The following is a 17,603-nucleotide window of genomic DNA, read 5'->3' as shown; positions in this document are numbered from 1 at the left end:
GTGCTCACACTTAACACATTTTCAGCATATGTTATTAGCATTGATCAAATATTGGGTGAGTACGCATCTAATCCTGATTTCAACACTATCTTTGCAGAGTTGCAACAGGGTGGACAGCACCTAAAGTACTCTATTCATGATGGGCACTTATTCTTTGGCACACGGTTTTGTATTCCAAACTCTTCCCTACGTCATCACATCATACATGAATTACATAGAGGAGGATTGGGAGGACATTTTGGGAAGGATAAGACTCTTGCACAGGTGACGGATCGATACTATTGGCCATGCATTGCAAAGGATGTCGATCATGTGATTAAGAGATGCTGTGTATGTCAATTGGCAATGGGGGAAAAACAGAACATAGGTTTATACTCTCCACTACCTGTTCCTCATACACTGTGGCTTGATGTTAGCATGGATTTTGTTCTTGGACTACACCTACTAGAGAAGGATACGATTCCATTATGGTAGCTATGGATCGTTTCTCTAAGATGGCTCATTTCATACCTTGTCGCAAGACTTTTGATGCTTATCAAGTTGCAAAGCTTTTCTTCAAGGAGGTAGTGCGACTACATTGGCTGCCCACTAGTATTGTGTCTGACCGTGATATTAAATTCATGAGCTATTTTTGGAAAAAATTGTGGTTAAAGACAAATACAAAGCTGAATTTTTCGACTGCATTTCATCCACAGATGGACGGACAAACAGAGGTGGTGAACCTTAGCTTGGGAAACTTGTTGAGGTGTTTGGTTCGAGATTATGAGAAGATATGGCCTTCTATTCTTGATATTGCAGAATTTACCTACAACAGCTCAGTGAATAGGACAACGGGTCATACTCCTTTTGAGATCTTGCTTGGAGTTCATCCTAATCGACCTATTAATCTTTTGTCACTCCCACCCCAAGCTCGAGTTAGTATTGAGGCTGATGAGTTCTTGTGTCATATCACTGAGGTGCATGCCAACGTCCGACGATGTATTGCCTTGAGCAATGAGGTGTATAAGGCTTCTGCTGATCGTCATTGGCATTATGTGGAGTTCAAACCCAAGGACATGGTGATGATTCGAGTAAATCCTGAACAGTTTCAGACAGGTATCAATACCAAGCTACATCCACTAAAGATGGGTCCTTACAAGGTGCTTAAACGTATAGGACCTAATGCTTATATGCATGAGTTGCCTAATGACATGACCATAAGCAACGTGTTTAATGTGGCTGATCTTCACCTTCATGTTAGGCACCATTCGGATGATAGAAACACGGAACAAATGTTAAGGCTGCCCCAACTGAAGCTACCTACTTCTGAAGTTATTGAAGACGTTTTGGATGATAATTACAAGACCTCCCACTGTGGCACCGGTTATCACACTTTTCTTATCAAGTGGAAGAGTCGTCCCCATAGTGATTGTATTTGGATTCATGCTGATGACTTCAAGAGGCTTGATCCTGACTTGTATGAGCGCTACACGTCCCTTGTCCATTCGTCGGAGACAAATGTTTTCAATCCAGGGAGAGTTGATGCAGCACCAAAGGCACCTAAGGTCTATTCTAGGAGGACGAATAGGGTCGACCCAAGTGGCTATATGGGTCGACCAGATCTGGCTTATGATAGCCCACAGTTTGGGCTACTAATGGGGTTTTTAGTTACTTAATTAGTTCTAATTTAGTTTCTAATTTCAGTCCTTGTTAGTTTCTAATTTCAGATGTTTACAATTTCCAGTTTTAGTAACTACATGTTAGCAGTTTAGTAATTCAATAATTAGAAATTTTTAAGTTTCTATTTTGTAAACACTACCCCCCATCATTATTATAAATAAAGGAGAGGGCACACTACAGCCCACGATTTTGTTTTATGAAAAAAAATACTTGTTGCTACTGCCGCTGGCTTCTATGGTTTTCCTTGTGTCTGATCAAGGTCTAGGGACAGGTGTCTGATCCAGTTGACATTCTGCGGCGAGAAGTCCGAGTGGATCTTCATATTTTCTGGTTTTCTTATTGTTTTTAATTTCATTCTGCCAGTCAGGTAAGTGCTCTAATCTGTCTACTGATTTTCTGGGTTGAGGTTCTCTGTTTTCTCTTCTGCCGACCTATCTGTTTTGGGAGTTCTGGCCATCCGATGGCCCCATAATTTTGGTCGAGTGTTAGCCTCACCCAGAAGGGGACTCGATCCCAATTTTAGGCTGATCAGACCATGGGTTTATTTATTATGGGATTTTCTTCAATTCTGGCCGATAGTGCTCTCTGCCCAGAATTGAGTTCTGGTTTTTTATCTGTCTTGTAGAAGGGCTGCTGGGTTATATAACCTACTGTTGGTCTTTTAATTGGGTGATTTGAATCATTAATTTCCTTGGGCTGTTAGCTAACTTCAGTGTTTCTGAACTAGTGATTTCGGCTGTCAGAATTAAATCCTATATTCTCAGTTTACTTCTAGTCTGCAGTGGATTGTTGTGATGGTTGTTTAGTTGTTCTTTGGTTTAAACTTTCCTACAGTTTGGGTCTAGTTTGGCTTGTCAAATCTAGTCCTACATTACTCTAAAATCAATAAATATTATCCATACAGAATTACTGCAAGCAATGGTCTAAATAGAAAGTCCAAGACATTGTGCATAAGTTGGTGAATTTCCCAAATCCTTCACCACAGCTTTTGTCCCACCAGTCCAGTCCATTATTGACCTGTTTACTGAATGGCTTTCCTCTTATAATAAGCACTTGCGTAGCATCAGTTCTTATTTGGTTGCTCAAAAACAACAACGATTTAGGTAACTACTTAGACATAAATTAATCAATGAAAAAAACCTCTTCCAACAGTTAAAGCAGCTGTGCACACAAACAAGGATTAAAAAATCGGTATCGATCGCCGTATCGGTCGAGTAATTTTAAGAGCCCTATCAGCGTGTGCCGTACCATATCGTATTGGAAATACTTTTGCAAAAAAAAAAAAAAAAAAAGTATAAAAAGCAATATATAACATGTATCATGCATAAACAATAAAATGGAGAACATTGTATTGAGAGACAAGCGCATTCGATAGAAATTAGGATGATGTTTCTTACATGTAGGAGTTAGAATGTAAGGATTGTGATTAACCAGGGGAGAAAGAACTAGACAAGAAGAAGAAGAAGAATGATGGTAGAATGTGTGTTGTAAGTAAAATCCCAGTAACACCAATATATTACTTCACTAACATATTTACAAGTAATTACACATACCTCCCTAAGGAGGGAAAAAGGAAAAATTAAAACATACTGTGACAAGTTACTAAACTACCCTTAGAGCAACATAACTAATATCTCTAATACTCCCCCTCAAGCTAGAGAATAAATATCATGCATTCCCAGCTTGGACAGCATAGAACTAAACTGATGATGAAGAAGACCCTTTGTGAAGATATCAACCAGCTGATCTCCAATCCTCACAAAAGGTGTACATATGTAACCAGTGTCAATCTTCTCTTTAATGAAGTGTCTATCCACCTCTATGTGCTTTGTCCTGTCATGTAACATAGGATTGTGGGCTATACTTATGGCAGCCTTGTTGTCACAATAAAGCCTCATAGGTGCCTCAGTATCAAATCCCAACTTTTGGACCACCCTTCTCAACCAGAGAAGCTCACACACTCCAATAGAGTGTGAACATAACCAACAGAAACACTTTACACAATTGGTTACCAACAAATGGTAGCACTGTGTACTGGAGTTATGTCATTAGAAATTAGAATCATGTATCCCTTCAAAACTTAAAGTATCAGATAAGTCAACAGAACTAAAGTATGGCAATGGAAAGTATGATACTGTTGATAAAAAAATACAAAGTCGTCCTTAGCATTAGCAAGGTCCAAATGACCACACGAAAGCACCACCGCAGTTGTGAAAATGCATTGAACCAATGGACCCTCCTACTGAAATGGTAATAGTATCTGTACATTTTGTCAATTATCTGATATAACATTTAATAAAGGGACATTCTAATAGATACCTGTTGATGAACATCAGTCATGGACAAGGTCAGATGCAGAAAAACCTTGATTGTTGCCAAGACAACAGCACCATTTGCATGTTGAAGTCTATCCTCAAGTAGATTCATGATGTCAAATATCTCATTGCTATCCGAAGGAATGTACTTAACTACCAAGTCAAGTACAAGACACTGTGCCCATTCATTGAATTCTTTGATTCTGCAAAAGCAAGAAGAGAAGCTGATGTTATTATCTTTTGCACAAAAAAAGCATCTCACTATTATTGCTATCATTCTTATTGTTATCACTTTCATCATCATCATCTCTGCCAGATAAGCTTATTGAATCAAATAAGAATGCTTCAAAGCAAATATACTAAAGAAACTAAAATCTAAGATGTTATAAAATCCAAATAATTCATAAATACACTAAAAAAACTAAAATCTAAGATGTTATAAAATCCATATAATTCATTGGGTGAGGATGTCATTGTCAATCCTCCAGTCTGTCATACGATTCCGGAAATATAGAGGATATGAAATAAAGTTAAGGGGCACGTTTGGTCGAACAGTAAGGTAAGAATGTTGCGACTTGGTGGTAAAGAAGTCGAAACAGCCTCTTGACATTCTTGGGGGGGGGGTGGAAAGGGGTAAGGCTGCATAGTTTCCACCTCCCCCCACCTCGCACATGTGGGAGCCTTGTGCACTGGGTACGCCCTTGTTGTCTAAATGTCTCCGAAAATGCTGATAACAGCCTTCTTTTTGTATATATTTCCAATCTACTGGAAGGAAGCCAAGTTGTGGGATTTCCATTTGGTAAGTTGGCTCGATTCAAAGTTAATTCTGTTTTAATTTTCAGTTGCTATTTTACTTTAGTTAGGATATGGTTCAAGAATTCAAGGTTGCTAAAGTTGTAAATGAAGTCATATTAGAAGTTTAGTTTCAGGGAGTCTACCAAAAGGGTAGAGAAATCCATAGAATGGTTTTTGTTTGGTATCTAGCTTTAGCTTATTGTTGGAATTTTCCTTTCCAGTTTGATTGGAGCTGTTTAGGGCCCTTAATGATTGTTTAGCTATTAGGAAGCTGGTTACAACTTCTACCACCTACTCTTTATGGTTTTCATCATATTCAGTTGTTGACATGAGAACAGTAGCATAGTTTTTTTTTTTTTTTTGGATAAAACTTATCAATTGAAATCAACATCCATAATAAGTATCATACCGGTTCAGAAGGTAATAAATCACTGGCTTGCTAAGCAATGCTTCCCTCTCCCTGGATGCTTCCTCAGACGTAGCAGCCTCCAAGCTCCAGATCTCTTGTAAGGCAGATAAACAATTTGCAACTACCTGAAAAAAAAATCGAAAATGAGGCCACTAAGGCACTAACTGACACAAAAGTATAAAATTAAAAGTTAAGAGCGGAATCATTATGCTACTTATCAACCATAATATTACCAAAAACCCAGTTTTTCTGCAAGAATAATCATGTTGCAACAGCAAGCCACCTTGCAAGAATTCAGAAAATAGCAAACATCTAAAATATAACAGAAAAGAGTGTCCAACAGGTAATCTTGGCACAAACATTCAAGTCCCAAAGGAATAATCTCAGAAGCATTTAGCTTTATCTTGAGAGACAACAAGAATACAAGAACCAAAATCAGCTAGAAGCAGCGAGAAATAATGTATAGCAGAAGAGTAGGGGTTCTAACATGAGATCAGTAAGTACAATATATAGAGAGTACAGAATAAATTGAACCTATTTATTGACCTTGGGAAACTTAAATAAGTTCTTATTGTTTGCATGCATAACTAATTCTTCTTTTGGTTCGTATGCATGATGTGCAGGTGTCATGAAGGGCCCTTATCCTTTCCCATATTCATTCCTACAATCTTCTTCGGATGTAACATGGATTCAAAGTAGGTGTCATGGTCTGAAGATTTTCAAGTATGTTCTGTTTGGACTCAAGATCTTCAAGTCATAAATGTAAGAGGGTCCAATATTTCTTGAAACAACAATCTGAATTCTGAAGTGTTCAAATTTGTCGTTCTTTTGATTTATCATTGGGTCCCCCCCCCCCCCTCTTCTCCTAATCTCTTTGACAAGGAAAAAGGTTAGCTAATAGGAGAGAAAAATAAGAAATATACTAATGGGCAGTGCCCAGGAACCTCAAAAAGGAAAACCACTAGAACCACAAAGTCACATACTCAAAAATCACCCTGTTTAACTCCAAAGTAGGCAGGACACCATTTATCTTGTAAGCCCAAGAAAACTGAGTTGGTTGAACATTGACTTCATGGATTTATGGCATATTTTCGGTTGGTTCAGACTCAGGTTTGAATTCATGATTTAGGATCTATAGATGGACCCAGTTTATTGGACAGTATTGCAGCTTGGTTTGCCTAATCTGCCCACCTTTTCCCCAGTTATTTTATATCTATAAAATTTGATTTAAACCCATATTCTTCAGTATGAATAGCTTCATATTAGCACAAATACCACCAAATTTCATAACATTTCAAGTTAGGTTTTTTTTTTTTTTTTTTTTTAAAACCTTGTGCCTTCTTTCAGATAAGCATCTAATCTATTCCTACTCAATAGGTTCTGTATTTGTTTCTTTGTTCTTTTACTTTTATTTTCCTCTCTTCCTACAACAACAACAAACTCAGCCTTATCCCAATTCCCAACTAAATGGAGCCGGCTACATGGATTTGTGCAAAACAGAACAAAAAAGGCAAAAATGATGTCCACACAAAAATAGGGGAAATGAAGAGATGAGAAATGAAAGTAAAGTAAGAGGAAAGTGGCACAACCCTGCAAGTCAGGAGAATCTCAGCTAAATGGGGCTGAGTACATGAATCCATGCCCTCCAATAGGCTTTATCTGAGGTCATACTTGGACAAGACCTAACCACGCATGTCATTCCTCACAACTTTCCTATAGTCATTTTAGGCCTGCCCTAACTCTTTTAGCTCTTTTAATCGGGATCAAATCAGTCCTCCTTACTGGGGGCATCCCTAGGCCTCCGTTGGACACCACCATAGCATCTCAAATGATTTTCTCTGAGCTTGTCATTGATTGGGGCAACTCCTAAATCAGCTCTAATACAATCATTCCTTACTTTATCCTTCCTAGTTTTGCCGCACATCCATCTTAACATCCTCATCTCTATTACACATAGCTTCTTTATATGATACTTCTTAACTCCCCAACATTCCACCTCATACATCACAACCAATCGAATAACAATCGTATGGAGCTTTTTTAAGCTTTAAAGCGATACATCGATCACACAGCACTCCATTCGCACCTCTCCACTTCATCCATCCCACTTTAATTCTTTGTGAAACACCATGCTCTATATCACCTTCTTACTTATGGTTGACCCAGATATCTAAAATAATCACTTTACAGCATCTCTCTCCTCAATTTTCACCATGTCATTATCCATCATAGTGTGACTAAAGTTACACATTATATACTCCGTCTTTGATCTACTAATCTTAAAATCTCTTGTTCCCACGGTTGATCTCCATAGCTCTAACTTAGCATTAATCCTTGCTTTTGTCTCATCCACCAAACGATATTATTGGCGAACAGCACGGGAACTCATCTTGAATACTCTTGGTTAACTCATCCATGATAAGTGAAACAAATAAGGTCTTATTGGTTGACTAATTTCTTTAACAAGATATATATGAAAGGTTGGTACTGTAGATATGGGCCTACAGTCTTGCCTACTTTCATCTTTCTTAAGGCTTCTTTAATTTCTTCCACACTTCTATTGAGATCTCATATGGTTGACTAATTTCTTTGGCAATCCTCTTAATACAACTCATCATCTCATTCCAAATCACATTGGTGTTTCCCTCAAAGTCTCACTTTCCATGGTTGACCATATTTTTTATTAGTAAATGTACTTAGGGGCTCCCCTTTTAATCTTCACCACCTTAACTTAGGGCACTGATGCAGTTGGGGTGGGAAGATTTGGGTTTATTTAGCACTTTAACTATTTATTTGTTTCCTTATTGTAAAGAAAGGTGTCGGTCAAGGTAGTTGGGAGATTCAAATTTTTAGTTCAGTTGCTAATTTAGGTTAGTTTCCAATGTTATGCTTTAACTTCCTTTATATAGTCATGTAACACGGTGAAGATCTCAGAATTTTGGAAATTGAAAGTTTTGTTTTAGTTAAAGCTATGGCTGCCATGAGTCGGGTGACACTCCCTCCCCTTCCCTGACCTTCTTCTGTTCTTTCCCCTTTCCTTTCTTTCTTCCTTGTTTCCCTGTTCTCTTTCTCTGTTTCTATTCCAGGCAGCGCATGCAGCCAGTGAAGTTGGTTCGATTTCCTTCGATTCTGCAGCTTTCAGTCTGAAACTTGGGGCATAAGCACTCCTCCTTGGGGCAATTTAAACCTTAAGTTCCATCCCAAGCCCCTACGAGTCAGTGGACAGAAAATCTGAAAACCAGAACTCAGATCTGAGTTCTCCACCAGGTTCAAGTCACATGATTCTCTCCCAAAGTTTCGGTTCGACTGGATTCCTGTTGGGTGAGTTCTATCAATCGGAATCAGGCTAGGTCTCCGCTAGTTCTGTATTCCATGTGGGTTTCTAAGGTTGCAGAAGGCCAGTCTTATAAATTGCAAGTAAGGACAGAATATCATAACAACCCCTTATTTCTGAACCTTAGTTCCATTTATTCCCAATCTTCTTTAATTCCAGAATAGTCCATCTATTAAAGTTCTGACTCTAGTTGACCCCACTACCTATTCCTTCACTTTTAAGGGTTCAAATTGTTACTAAATTTACAAAATTTCCATTCAACAATTAATTTGAACTATCTATCACTCTTGTGGGCCCGCAAGCGATCCAATTCAGGTTTTGGAACCCGGATCTGCATCAGGTACATAGGTTCCCTCCTCCTACGCTTCTATGCACCGAGGCACATATCCAGGACCACCAGTCAATGTTGGATGGTTAGACTCTCCCCAGGATTCACCTTATAGTCCTTACACAACATTCTGTTTGCCCCTCTAATTAGGAAGAAATCTATTTGGTTGTTATGATTCCCACTTTTGTAGGTAATAAGCTACTCATAGTCTAAGATTGAGGTCCCCTCCATGGACACCTTCATAGCCTCTACGATCACTCCCAACATGTCCATTCAAGTCACCTCCAATAATAATTGATTCATCATGGCCAAAACCCTATACTAAATTATCAATTTCCTCTCTTCCTATTGACAAGGAATCAGATTGTCTTGTATTATTTCCTACTGCTCTTGCTTATGCAATTAAAAAAATGATCTTTTTATAACAAAGGCCCCATGTGATTTGTTAAAACAGCTATATGTAAATAATGACAGCCAACTAAGTCATCAATTGGTTTGAAAGATACTACTAGTTCTCTGCATAGTTGTCAAGGCGTAGCCTTGTTGGTATCGCTTTGGTTTTTCCCTCCTCCAACACCTAGGGTCACCTAGACGCCATGACAACTATGGTTCTCTTATTAGTTTGGCTACATGTTAGTAACTATGACTAGTGATCCTCAATACTATTGCAATTATTCTGACATAACTTATTCTGTCAATAAAACTATGTGCATATTTCAACTAGCATACAAACGGGGGGAAATTTATCTAGGCAGGCAGAAGCAACCACTGAAAGCATATAGAGGATGTCCGAATGTGGTGCTTCAAGCTACAATGGCTTTGGTAGGATAGAATATAGATACAGTGATTATGTCAGAAAATTTTCAAACTCATCAAGATTGGTTCTTCAAATCAAATTTCCAGTCAAAACATATAAAAATAATGAAAGCAGTGACTTGACCACCCTAAAATGGTAGGAAAGCATATATACCTGAGCATCAGAGTCCTTAAGCAGAAGAGCTTTAAGGGTCGAGGGGAAGTCAGCATCGACACAAGTTGCGGCTGATATATGATACAACTTCAAAACTCCAATAGCAGCCACAGTCCTCACATAACTGTTGTTGTCCTTCAAACCCGATCCCAACGGGCCTACCAGGTACTCCACCAAATTTGCCAGTCGCAGAGAACAGAGGCTCCTCAATGCAAGTCCTCTAATCATCGGATCCTCGTCACGGCAATCCTTCTGGAGGAAATTGATAGTGAGTAGAGCCAGATCCGGATTCCCTTTAGCATAATTCCCAACATAGAGATAACACATCTTCTTAAGAACAATGTCCGATGTCGCTGAGCACATCACCATCTCGCTAAAGAGAGAGGATACATCGACGCCAATCGTCATGTAGGAAATGACCTTCTTAAAGAGCTCTCTCTTCGCATCGTCGGCGCCTGGTGCACGGCTGCCAGCATGCTGCCGGAGTTGTATCTTCAGATCGGCGACTTCTCCTTTGCTGATAAGTTGCAGGACTCAGATTCCAGAACCAGACAAACAGAAAGAAGACCGTGAAAAAAGAGGAAAAAAATGGGAAATTGAACTTACCCGGACGGCTGGGAAGGAGACGGAGATTTCTGGGGCAGTGCTGGAGGAGCCATTACCAATCAAACTAGATCGCAAGAAGGTTTTAGGTGAGACTGAATGATAGGGTTTTATAATTCGATCAACATCCGTGAAAGATTAGATGGAGCTACAAAGAAGAGGAGTGCTTTTTAATTTGTCCTTGAAGCTCGTCACTTGGCAGTTGTCAGTTGTCACTGCCTTCCTCCGAAAATAAACGTTGATAACCAAAATTTAGAAGAATTTCAAGTAGAAGATTTATGTGGTTTTTTACGTAGAGCATAAAAAAAACTGCAATTTTTTTGGTTTAATGTCCAAAAACATTGCTACCAAAAAAAAAAAAAAAACCGGTCATAAAACACTTTGGAGAAAATAAAACATGATGTATGTAACTTTATAATTGGTACTAGGTAGGGGTGAAAGTTTGATCTTGGCAATTCGAGCTTGTCCTGATTTGCCCTAAGTCTGTATAGGGTTTGGGCCAAGTTTCTTGACTTTGAGGGTGGGTTAAGGTTGAAAAACCTCAACCCTGGGTCAGGGTTGGGTTGGGTTAAGGTTGAGACCTCAACCTGGTCCAACTCGATCCAACTGGGCCCAAAATTTAACTTTGCATCTTTATAATAGAAATTAGTGTTCCAATAGATATTTTATTATTTAATAATATATTGCAATCCTGTTTTACATGATCAATTATATAAAGACATTATAAACCCATGGGCTTGGGCTCGGAAGATAAAGCAGCATTCAAGAAAATATACCGACATCAATGGTGGGGGGAGTCTTTATAAGATAGGCAACTTGAGGAGATGGACCTCAACAATTCATCAATTTTGACTGCCCACATAACGGATCTATTTTATAGAAGGAAGGAGGGCAAAAGGTCCCAAAAGCATTCCCCCGCTTCTAAATACCCTTAAGAGCCATAACATGAACAACTTGCTCCAATATAGTAGTTTTGGGCGGCCTTCCCTACAAGAGCACTCAATCATGAACATTACACTCAGTATTACGCTTCAATAAAACATAATATGCAAACCGAGCCTATAGAGAGCCATATGACACTCAAAACATGCTGGAATCTTCCAGTTCTTGCCCCTCTTGTGTCAACTGATTTCACTTACAAAACACAAGAGGGGCAAGAACCCGAAGATATAATTTTCTTCCTTTTAAGATTAGCCATGAATGCAATAGCATTTGTGCAGGCCTTCTAGACGTGACCTTGATTTTCTGAGAGTTTTTGGAGTGCCAAATAATCTTTCAGATAACCTTTGGAATAGTGGAGATCTTTCTTGTTGAAAGTGATATTGGAGGTAATCTAGCTTCAACCATCCTACGAGTAGACTTAACTGAGAAAAACTCCTTTTAGGTTATGACCTTATCATAGATTATTTGAACAATTTTCAGTGCCAAGGGAAACCTATAAAATGCACCCACCTCCTGAATAGAGAAGAGTGATCTCAATTTTAGCAATATTCCGCTGGCCAGGAGAAGAGAAGTCATATAACCAGAACTCCAATTAAAGGGCATGTCTGGGGTAGCGCATTCCGAAGCCCTATAAGGCTCTAATTCAATAATCCTGTGAAATCTTAAGAACAACTATTACCAATCACCCACAAAAGACTTTGTTGAAGATGTCTCTACTTTTGATAATGCTCCATTAAGCCCAAGATGGAGATGAGCTTAGACTCATCTGAAACAAATCACCATAGGGTACTGTAACTCTCAATACATTGAGAGCAAAGGATGAATATGGCTGGGGATAACAGAACGCCCTGGCGAAGGCTTCTAGAAGGTATGATAACCATTTAAGTTTAAAGGAGGCCAAATAATCCTTGCCATGCTTCTATATGTTAACATACTTTGTGGACAATCAAAATATTTCAGAGATACTACGTCTCTCCACAAAAGCAGTCAAAAAACCTTTAGGTATATCGGAAAAATAATGTACTAAACCAGGTTATTGTAGATTTAACTTATTTATTTATATAGGAAGAATGATGCACACCTTGCTAATAGTACACACATTCTCTCATCCTTGACACTCTTTGACATTCTCTCCTCCTTGATCATGTGACCCCCTTATATATAAATCATGAAGTACTCCCTCTTCTATAGGAAGGAAAGTAATTAGGACTACATCAATAAGAAAAACTAAGGATGTCAATTTGGGTTCGGAATCAGGAACTATCTCTCTAAAACTCGAAACTGACCCATCCCAACACTAAATGGGATGGTGGCCTGGAAGTTGATTTTGGGACCAATTATTAAATGAGATGGGACAGTTTTGCGATGGATTTCCTAATGGATCTAGAACCAGAAGCCCAATAAGGAACCGACTAGAACCAGAATCGCTAAGCCCAGCTTAACATGCCTAAATTACATATGGGTAAGTCTGAATGTAACCAACTCAGTTACAATGTATATTGTAACCTAAATTATATTGTCCTCTAAATTTTGTCTTCTTGCATTGTTGTGTGAGGTTATACTTGTAAATTTGATTTTTAACTCAAATGGTTTGGTTGAAGGATATACTAGGAATTTAGTAACAAACCTTTTAAAAAAACTTTATCCCTCTTCTTCTCCTCACCGAGTGTTTCATCCGCAACAGCTCCATTTATCCCTTCTCCTCTTCGGCGAGTGCTTCATCTGCAATGGCTCCATAGTTCTCCTAAGAGGTAGCCACCGGAGTTCGTGTCAGCAAATCAGGTAAAGGCCTCTCTCTCTCTCTTGCTTTGGTCTCGGTGGAACCTTGTTACCATTTATTTTCATTTCAGAATTCCATTCCTCACGTTCCATTCGATACATAGGAAGAAGGATTGTAACCTAACACTTGAAGTTTCAGGCGCCTTGTTGTTTTCTTTCTCTCCCCCTCTTTCTTTCTTTCTTTCTTTCTTTCTTTCTTTTTTTCTTTTTTTTTTTATTTTATTTTATTTTTTTTCAAAAACACTAATTCCATGAATCTTTAAAACTATTTTTTCTGAAATGAGTACTATGAATTTATGATGCTTTTGGTCATTTGGTGTTGTTGATGGAAGCGTTTTAGTTAAACGAATGATTCCTTTTACCTACAAGTTAAGTTTTAGGTTATAGGACTTGCTCTAGATGAATTGCACTGCATCTTAGAATCTTGTGGCCTATTTTAATGACTTGATGGTGTCAATCGGCTTCAATTTGTTGGAAGGTCCTAGTTATATTCTTGTATTAGGCCATTCTAGAATTTCATCAAACAAGTGGTTGGTTCAGTTGTTGAATAGAGAATCCAATGAACAGAATCCAGGATCCAAAAAAAAAAAAAAAAAAGACCTAAAAAAAAATGAATTCCAATTTTGAATTCAAAATATTGTATTTGTAACCCTTCCTCCTCTGTTTCATTAATTAGGAAAGAAGTAATGGCTTAGGGAATCATCAGTTGTGACATGGGAATCCAGAGTTTGGGATTAATATCAAAGGGACTGGCACCTTCTCTACAAGCTACAGCCTTGCCAACATTCCTATTCCCCGTAACCCTGACTTGCCCTACTCTATCTTCCTACCACTAATCCCTTGTGCTCCAGGCTGAGAAACCCCAAACCCTAGGTTATCCTGTACTATGCTAATACTATGGTCTACCCATCATTGATGAGTAGGAAAATGTGATTACCTCCTATCTTCAGTAAAAAGGATAAAGGATGTTTTAAAAATGTCAATTGATTATATCTTATAGAGACTTTGTGAACCGAAAACATGCAAGGACAAGCCGAAACCAATAAAACAAACCCGGATCAAGACCTAAAGTTATTTTGTAAAGTATTACCAGCATTTACCCATGTGTCTTATGTTTACATGATATCCCCTGTTTCTACAGTTCCTCCACCTTGTTCTTTGATTTTTGGAAGATAGGTACTTCCTATTGGAACTGCACTTTGTTGAAGGATTCTGATTGCATATAGATTTTCTAGCAGGAGGTATCTTTTGATATCAGATTGCAATCTCATACACCATGTAGGGGTAGATTCAATTCTTTTTTCAATTAAAAATAAAAGGCCATTTTTTTACTTTGCAAAAAAACTAGAAAGAGAGCTTTTGGAGGCTCATAGAAGTTGAGGATTAATTTTGGGTTTGTCTAGTTATAACCCAGCTTGGTTACAAAAGAGTTGCCACTGATTTTTCTTTTCCTCTCTGAGCCTCATGTATAATCTCCATGTTGGTTCATGCTTTAAAAAACCATTTGAGCTGAAGAGAAGTCATGTCCCTTGTGTTTCTATAAAGAGATGGGGCAGGCTCTTTGAGAGATTTTTGTTCATGAAAGGAGAGTTGACTATCTTACCTTTGGTTACAAAGCCATTTATGGGGTATGTCTGAATGTAACAAAGTCTGTTACAATGCTATTTGAAAAAGGTAAATTTAATTTTTAAGTTTTAAATCGTATGTAAGATATGTTTGTAACTTAACATCACTTACTATAAATTTAACCTTGACTCTCTTGAACGAAAATATGAAATTTTCAAATCTTTTTTTTTTTTTTTTTTTTTTGTCTCTCTGCTAGTGCTATGATTCTTGTGGTTAGAATTTATATTTCTCATTCTATTAGCTACAATTTGTTTTTGTCATTTGTCTCATGCCTAATTAATTTTTGTTGTTTGAGTTTTGTATCCAGTTGGAAAAACCTTAATCCCCACCTATTTGACAATAGGCATAACAAATGGATATTAAAGAGGAATTGGTGAGTGTTAAAATTCATTTCTGTATTTTGTGACAATGGTACATGATTTTGTTGAGTTTGAATTTGGTTACCAGTTGTAGTTTGTATGGTACTGTATTATCTCTTGTATTATTGTAATCGAAAACCATTTGATATAAAATTTAATTCACTTTTTTATAGTTTGAACCGCTATTTTCGGAGAGAAGTTCCAATGTTCTGAATGATGAGATTGAAGATGGAAATATTGATGATGATGTAACAGTTATTAATGATGAATCTACTATTTACATAGGTCAATTATTTAAGTCGTGTGAGGAGGCCTTTTTTGCATATAGATTGTATGCAAAGATGCATGGTTACTCAGTACGGAAATAACAATGTTCTGTCCAGAAGAGAGGAAAGGGTGGAAAAATATATCGGATGAACTTTGTATGTCATAGATCAGGTACCTTAGGCAAGAAGACTTTGGTTGATGTGATGAATGATAAGAGGAATAGAAATCATGCCATGCATTGTAAGGCTCATATGAAAGTGGCTTTGGTCAATAGGGATGGGGTACTTTTATGGCATGTGATTGCTTTTTCAGAGTCCCACAGCCATGAATTTTTAAATCAGAATGAAGTTTGTCATCTACGTGCACATAGGTTCATTTTAAAGCATTGCAAGGATGGGTTGTTAGCTCTTGACCAAGCCAAAATCTCTGTTCGTTAGATGTTAACAATATTAATTCAATAGCAGAATGTTCCAGTTGGTTGTTTACCATTCAGTACAAAAGATGTGCACAATTTTTTGAGTTCAATGAAGAATCCTGGTATGAAGGTAGAAAGTATGATGCAGCGAATTTGATAATGATGTGCATGCAATTGAAGGAGAAGGATCTTGATTTTCAATTTTCGCATGAGGTCGATGAGCAAATCCGTTTGATGCATGTTGCTTGGTCCCATGCAACTTCAATACGTGCTTACCATAATTATGGTGATGTGGTTGTGTTTGACACCACTTATAAGCTCAATTCCTATGATATGCCAGTCAGTATTTGAGTGGGTGTCAACAACTTTGGATCAACTTGTTTCTTTGGTTGTTGTCTCTTGAGGAACGAGAAAATACCATCATTTGAGTGGGCTTTTAATGTAAGTGAGACATATTTTATTCTAATGTTTAATTATGTAATGCTTTGTTTTGTTGATTGTAATTAACGTACTAACACGTTAAAATGCTTCTACATGATCCTTGATGTAGATTTTTTTTAAATTTATGAATGGAAAGGCTCCAAAGTCAATCCTCATAGATCAAGATCTATCAATGAAGGATGCTATTCGTGTTGTGTTTCCTCACATAAAACATGTTGTGTGCATGTGGCATATAGCAAAGAAATTTTCAAGTCATTTAAGACCTTTTTCTAAAATCGCGGTACAATGATTGGAAGAAAAATTTTTGGGATTTGAATAAAGTGGAGACAGTGGAGGAGTTTGAAGTATGATGGGATTCAATGCTGGAAGAGTACGGATTGATTACAAATCAACATATAAAAGATTTGTATGAGGAGCGAGCTAAATGGGCTAAACCTTATATTAAGCCTTTTTTCTTTGCGGGGATGACCCCCACGGGTAGATCAGAGCCTATCAACGCATCTATTAAGCGTGTTATAATGAAGCAAGTTAATTTGTCATATTTTATGGATCAGATATGACTTAATTATATGTTTAGATGCTAAAAAATAGAAAAAATACTTACATATGCTAACTTAAAATGCATTTGGCTGCTAGGTTACACGTACTGTTGATTTTTTGGATTATAAGGGCAAAACAATGATTACGAAGTAAATGGTGGACAATGTGATTCCTCGAACAAACACTCCAATTGAGTTGCATGCGGCTGAAATTTTGACCCCTTACGCCTTTGCCAAATATCAATCGGAGATAGAAGCTTCATTTTCCTATAGATGTTTAATTAGAGAAGGTTCACTTGGTTTGTGGCTGGAAAGACATATGAAGAAGGATAATGGTGGTCGGAAAGTATCTCATATGCCCGGTGAGGTATCAATACAGTGTTCATGCCAAATGTTTGAGTTCAAAGGAATACTATGTAGACATGCGGTTGCAGTGCTATTTAGAATCAATACTTTCCAAACACCTGAGGAATACCAATTGTTTTGTTGGAGGCGCAAGCCTTCAGTACCACTACCTCCCATACTTAGAGAGGTTACACAATCTAGAGAGAAGACTTAAACTCTCCAAGCCCTTGCATTAGAGTTGGTCAGGTTAACTGAGAAATCTGTGCCATTACACACTATAGTGATGGAGGTCTTGAGCAAGTTCATAGTAGAGGTGAGGAGAAAAGAAGCCTATTCAGAGGCCAATGATGAGTGCATGGGTGGTGACCAGCCAGAGAGATGTGGTTTGCTAAGTGATCTTCCCACCTCGTCAAATGGGATTACACCACCACCCTCAATAGAAAATCCTCCAAGCTCAACCCCTAAAAGCAGAAGAAA

At 37.9% G+C, this 17,603-nt stretch overlaps 1 protein-coding gene and 1 long non-coding RNA gene across 2 annotated transcripts in view; one reads left to right on the top strand and one right to left on the bottom strand.

Moving 5' to 3' along the window:
* Positions 1-10,653, bottom strand: part of LOC122069116 (beta-adaptin-like protein A) — a 28,208-nt gene extending 17,555 nt beyond the window's left edge. Inside the window, exons 1-4 of the mRNA XM_042633046.1 lie at positions 10,417-10,653; positions 9,811-10,327; positions 5,179-5,303; positions 3,979-4,177 (exon numbers count right to left, since the gene is read on the bottom strand). Coding sequence (XP_042488980.1) covers positions 3,979-4,177; positions 5,179-5,303; positions 9,811-10,327; positions 10,417-10,469 — 894 coding nt within the window. The 5' untranslated portion in view covers positions 10,470-10,653. The remainder of the gene's footprint in view (positions 1-3,978; positions 4,178-5,178; positions 5,304-9,810; positions 10,328-10,416) is intronic.
* A 2,350-nt stretch (positions 10,654-13,003) lies between these two features.
* On the top strand, positions 13,004-16,397 carry LOC122069115. The gene is made up of 3 exons (XR_006137376.1): positions 13,004-13,137; positions 15,068-15,133; positions 15,293-16,397. It is a non-coding gene; the product is annotated as an uncharacterized LOC122069115 (long non-coding RNA).
* Positions 16,398-17,603: the final 1,206 nt, after the last annotated feature.

The sequence above is a fragment of the Macadamia integrifolia genome, unplaced genomic scaffold (assembly GCF_013358625.1).
Source record: "Macadamia integrifolia cultivar HAES 741 unplaced genomic scaffold, SCU_Mint_v3 scaffold536, whole genome shotgun sequence".
NCBI lineage: Eukaryota > Viridiplantae > Streptophyta > Magnoliopsida > Proteales > Proteaceae > Macadamia > Macadamia integrifolia.
Note: the sequence above shows the minus strand (reverse complement) of the source record. Positions and strands in the feature narration are given on the sequence as shown.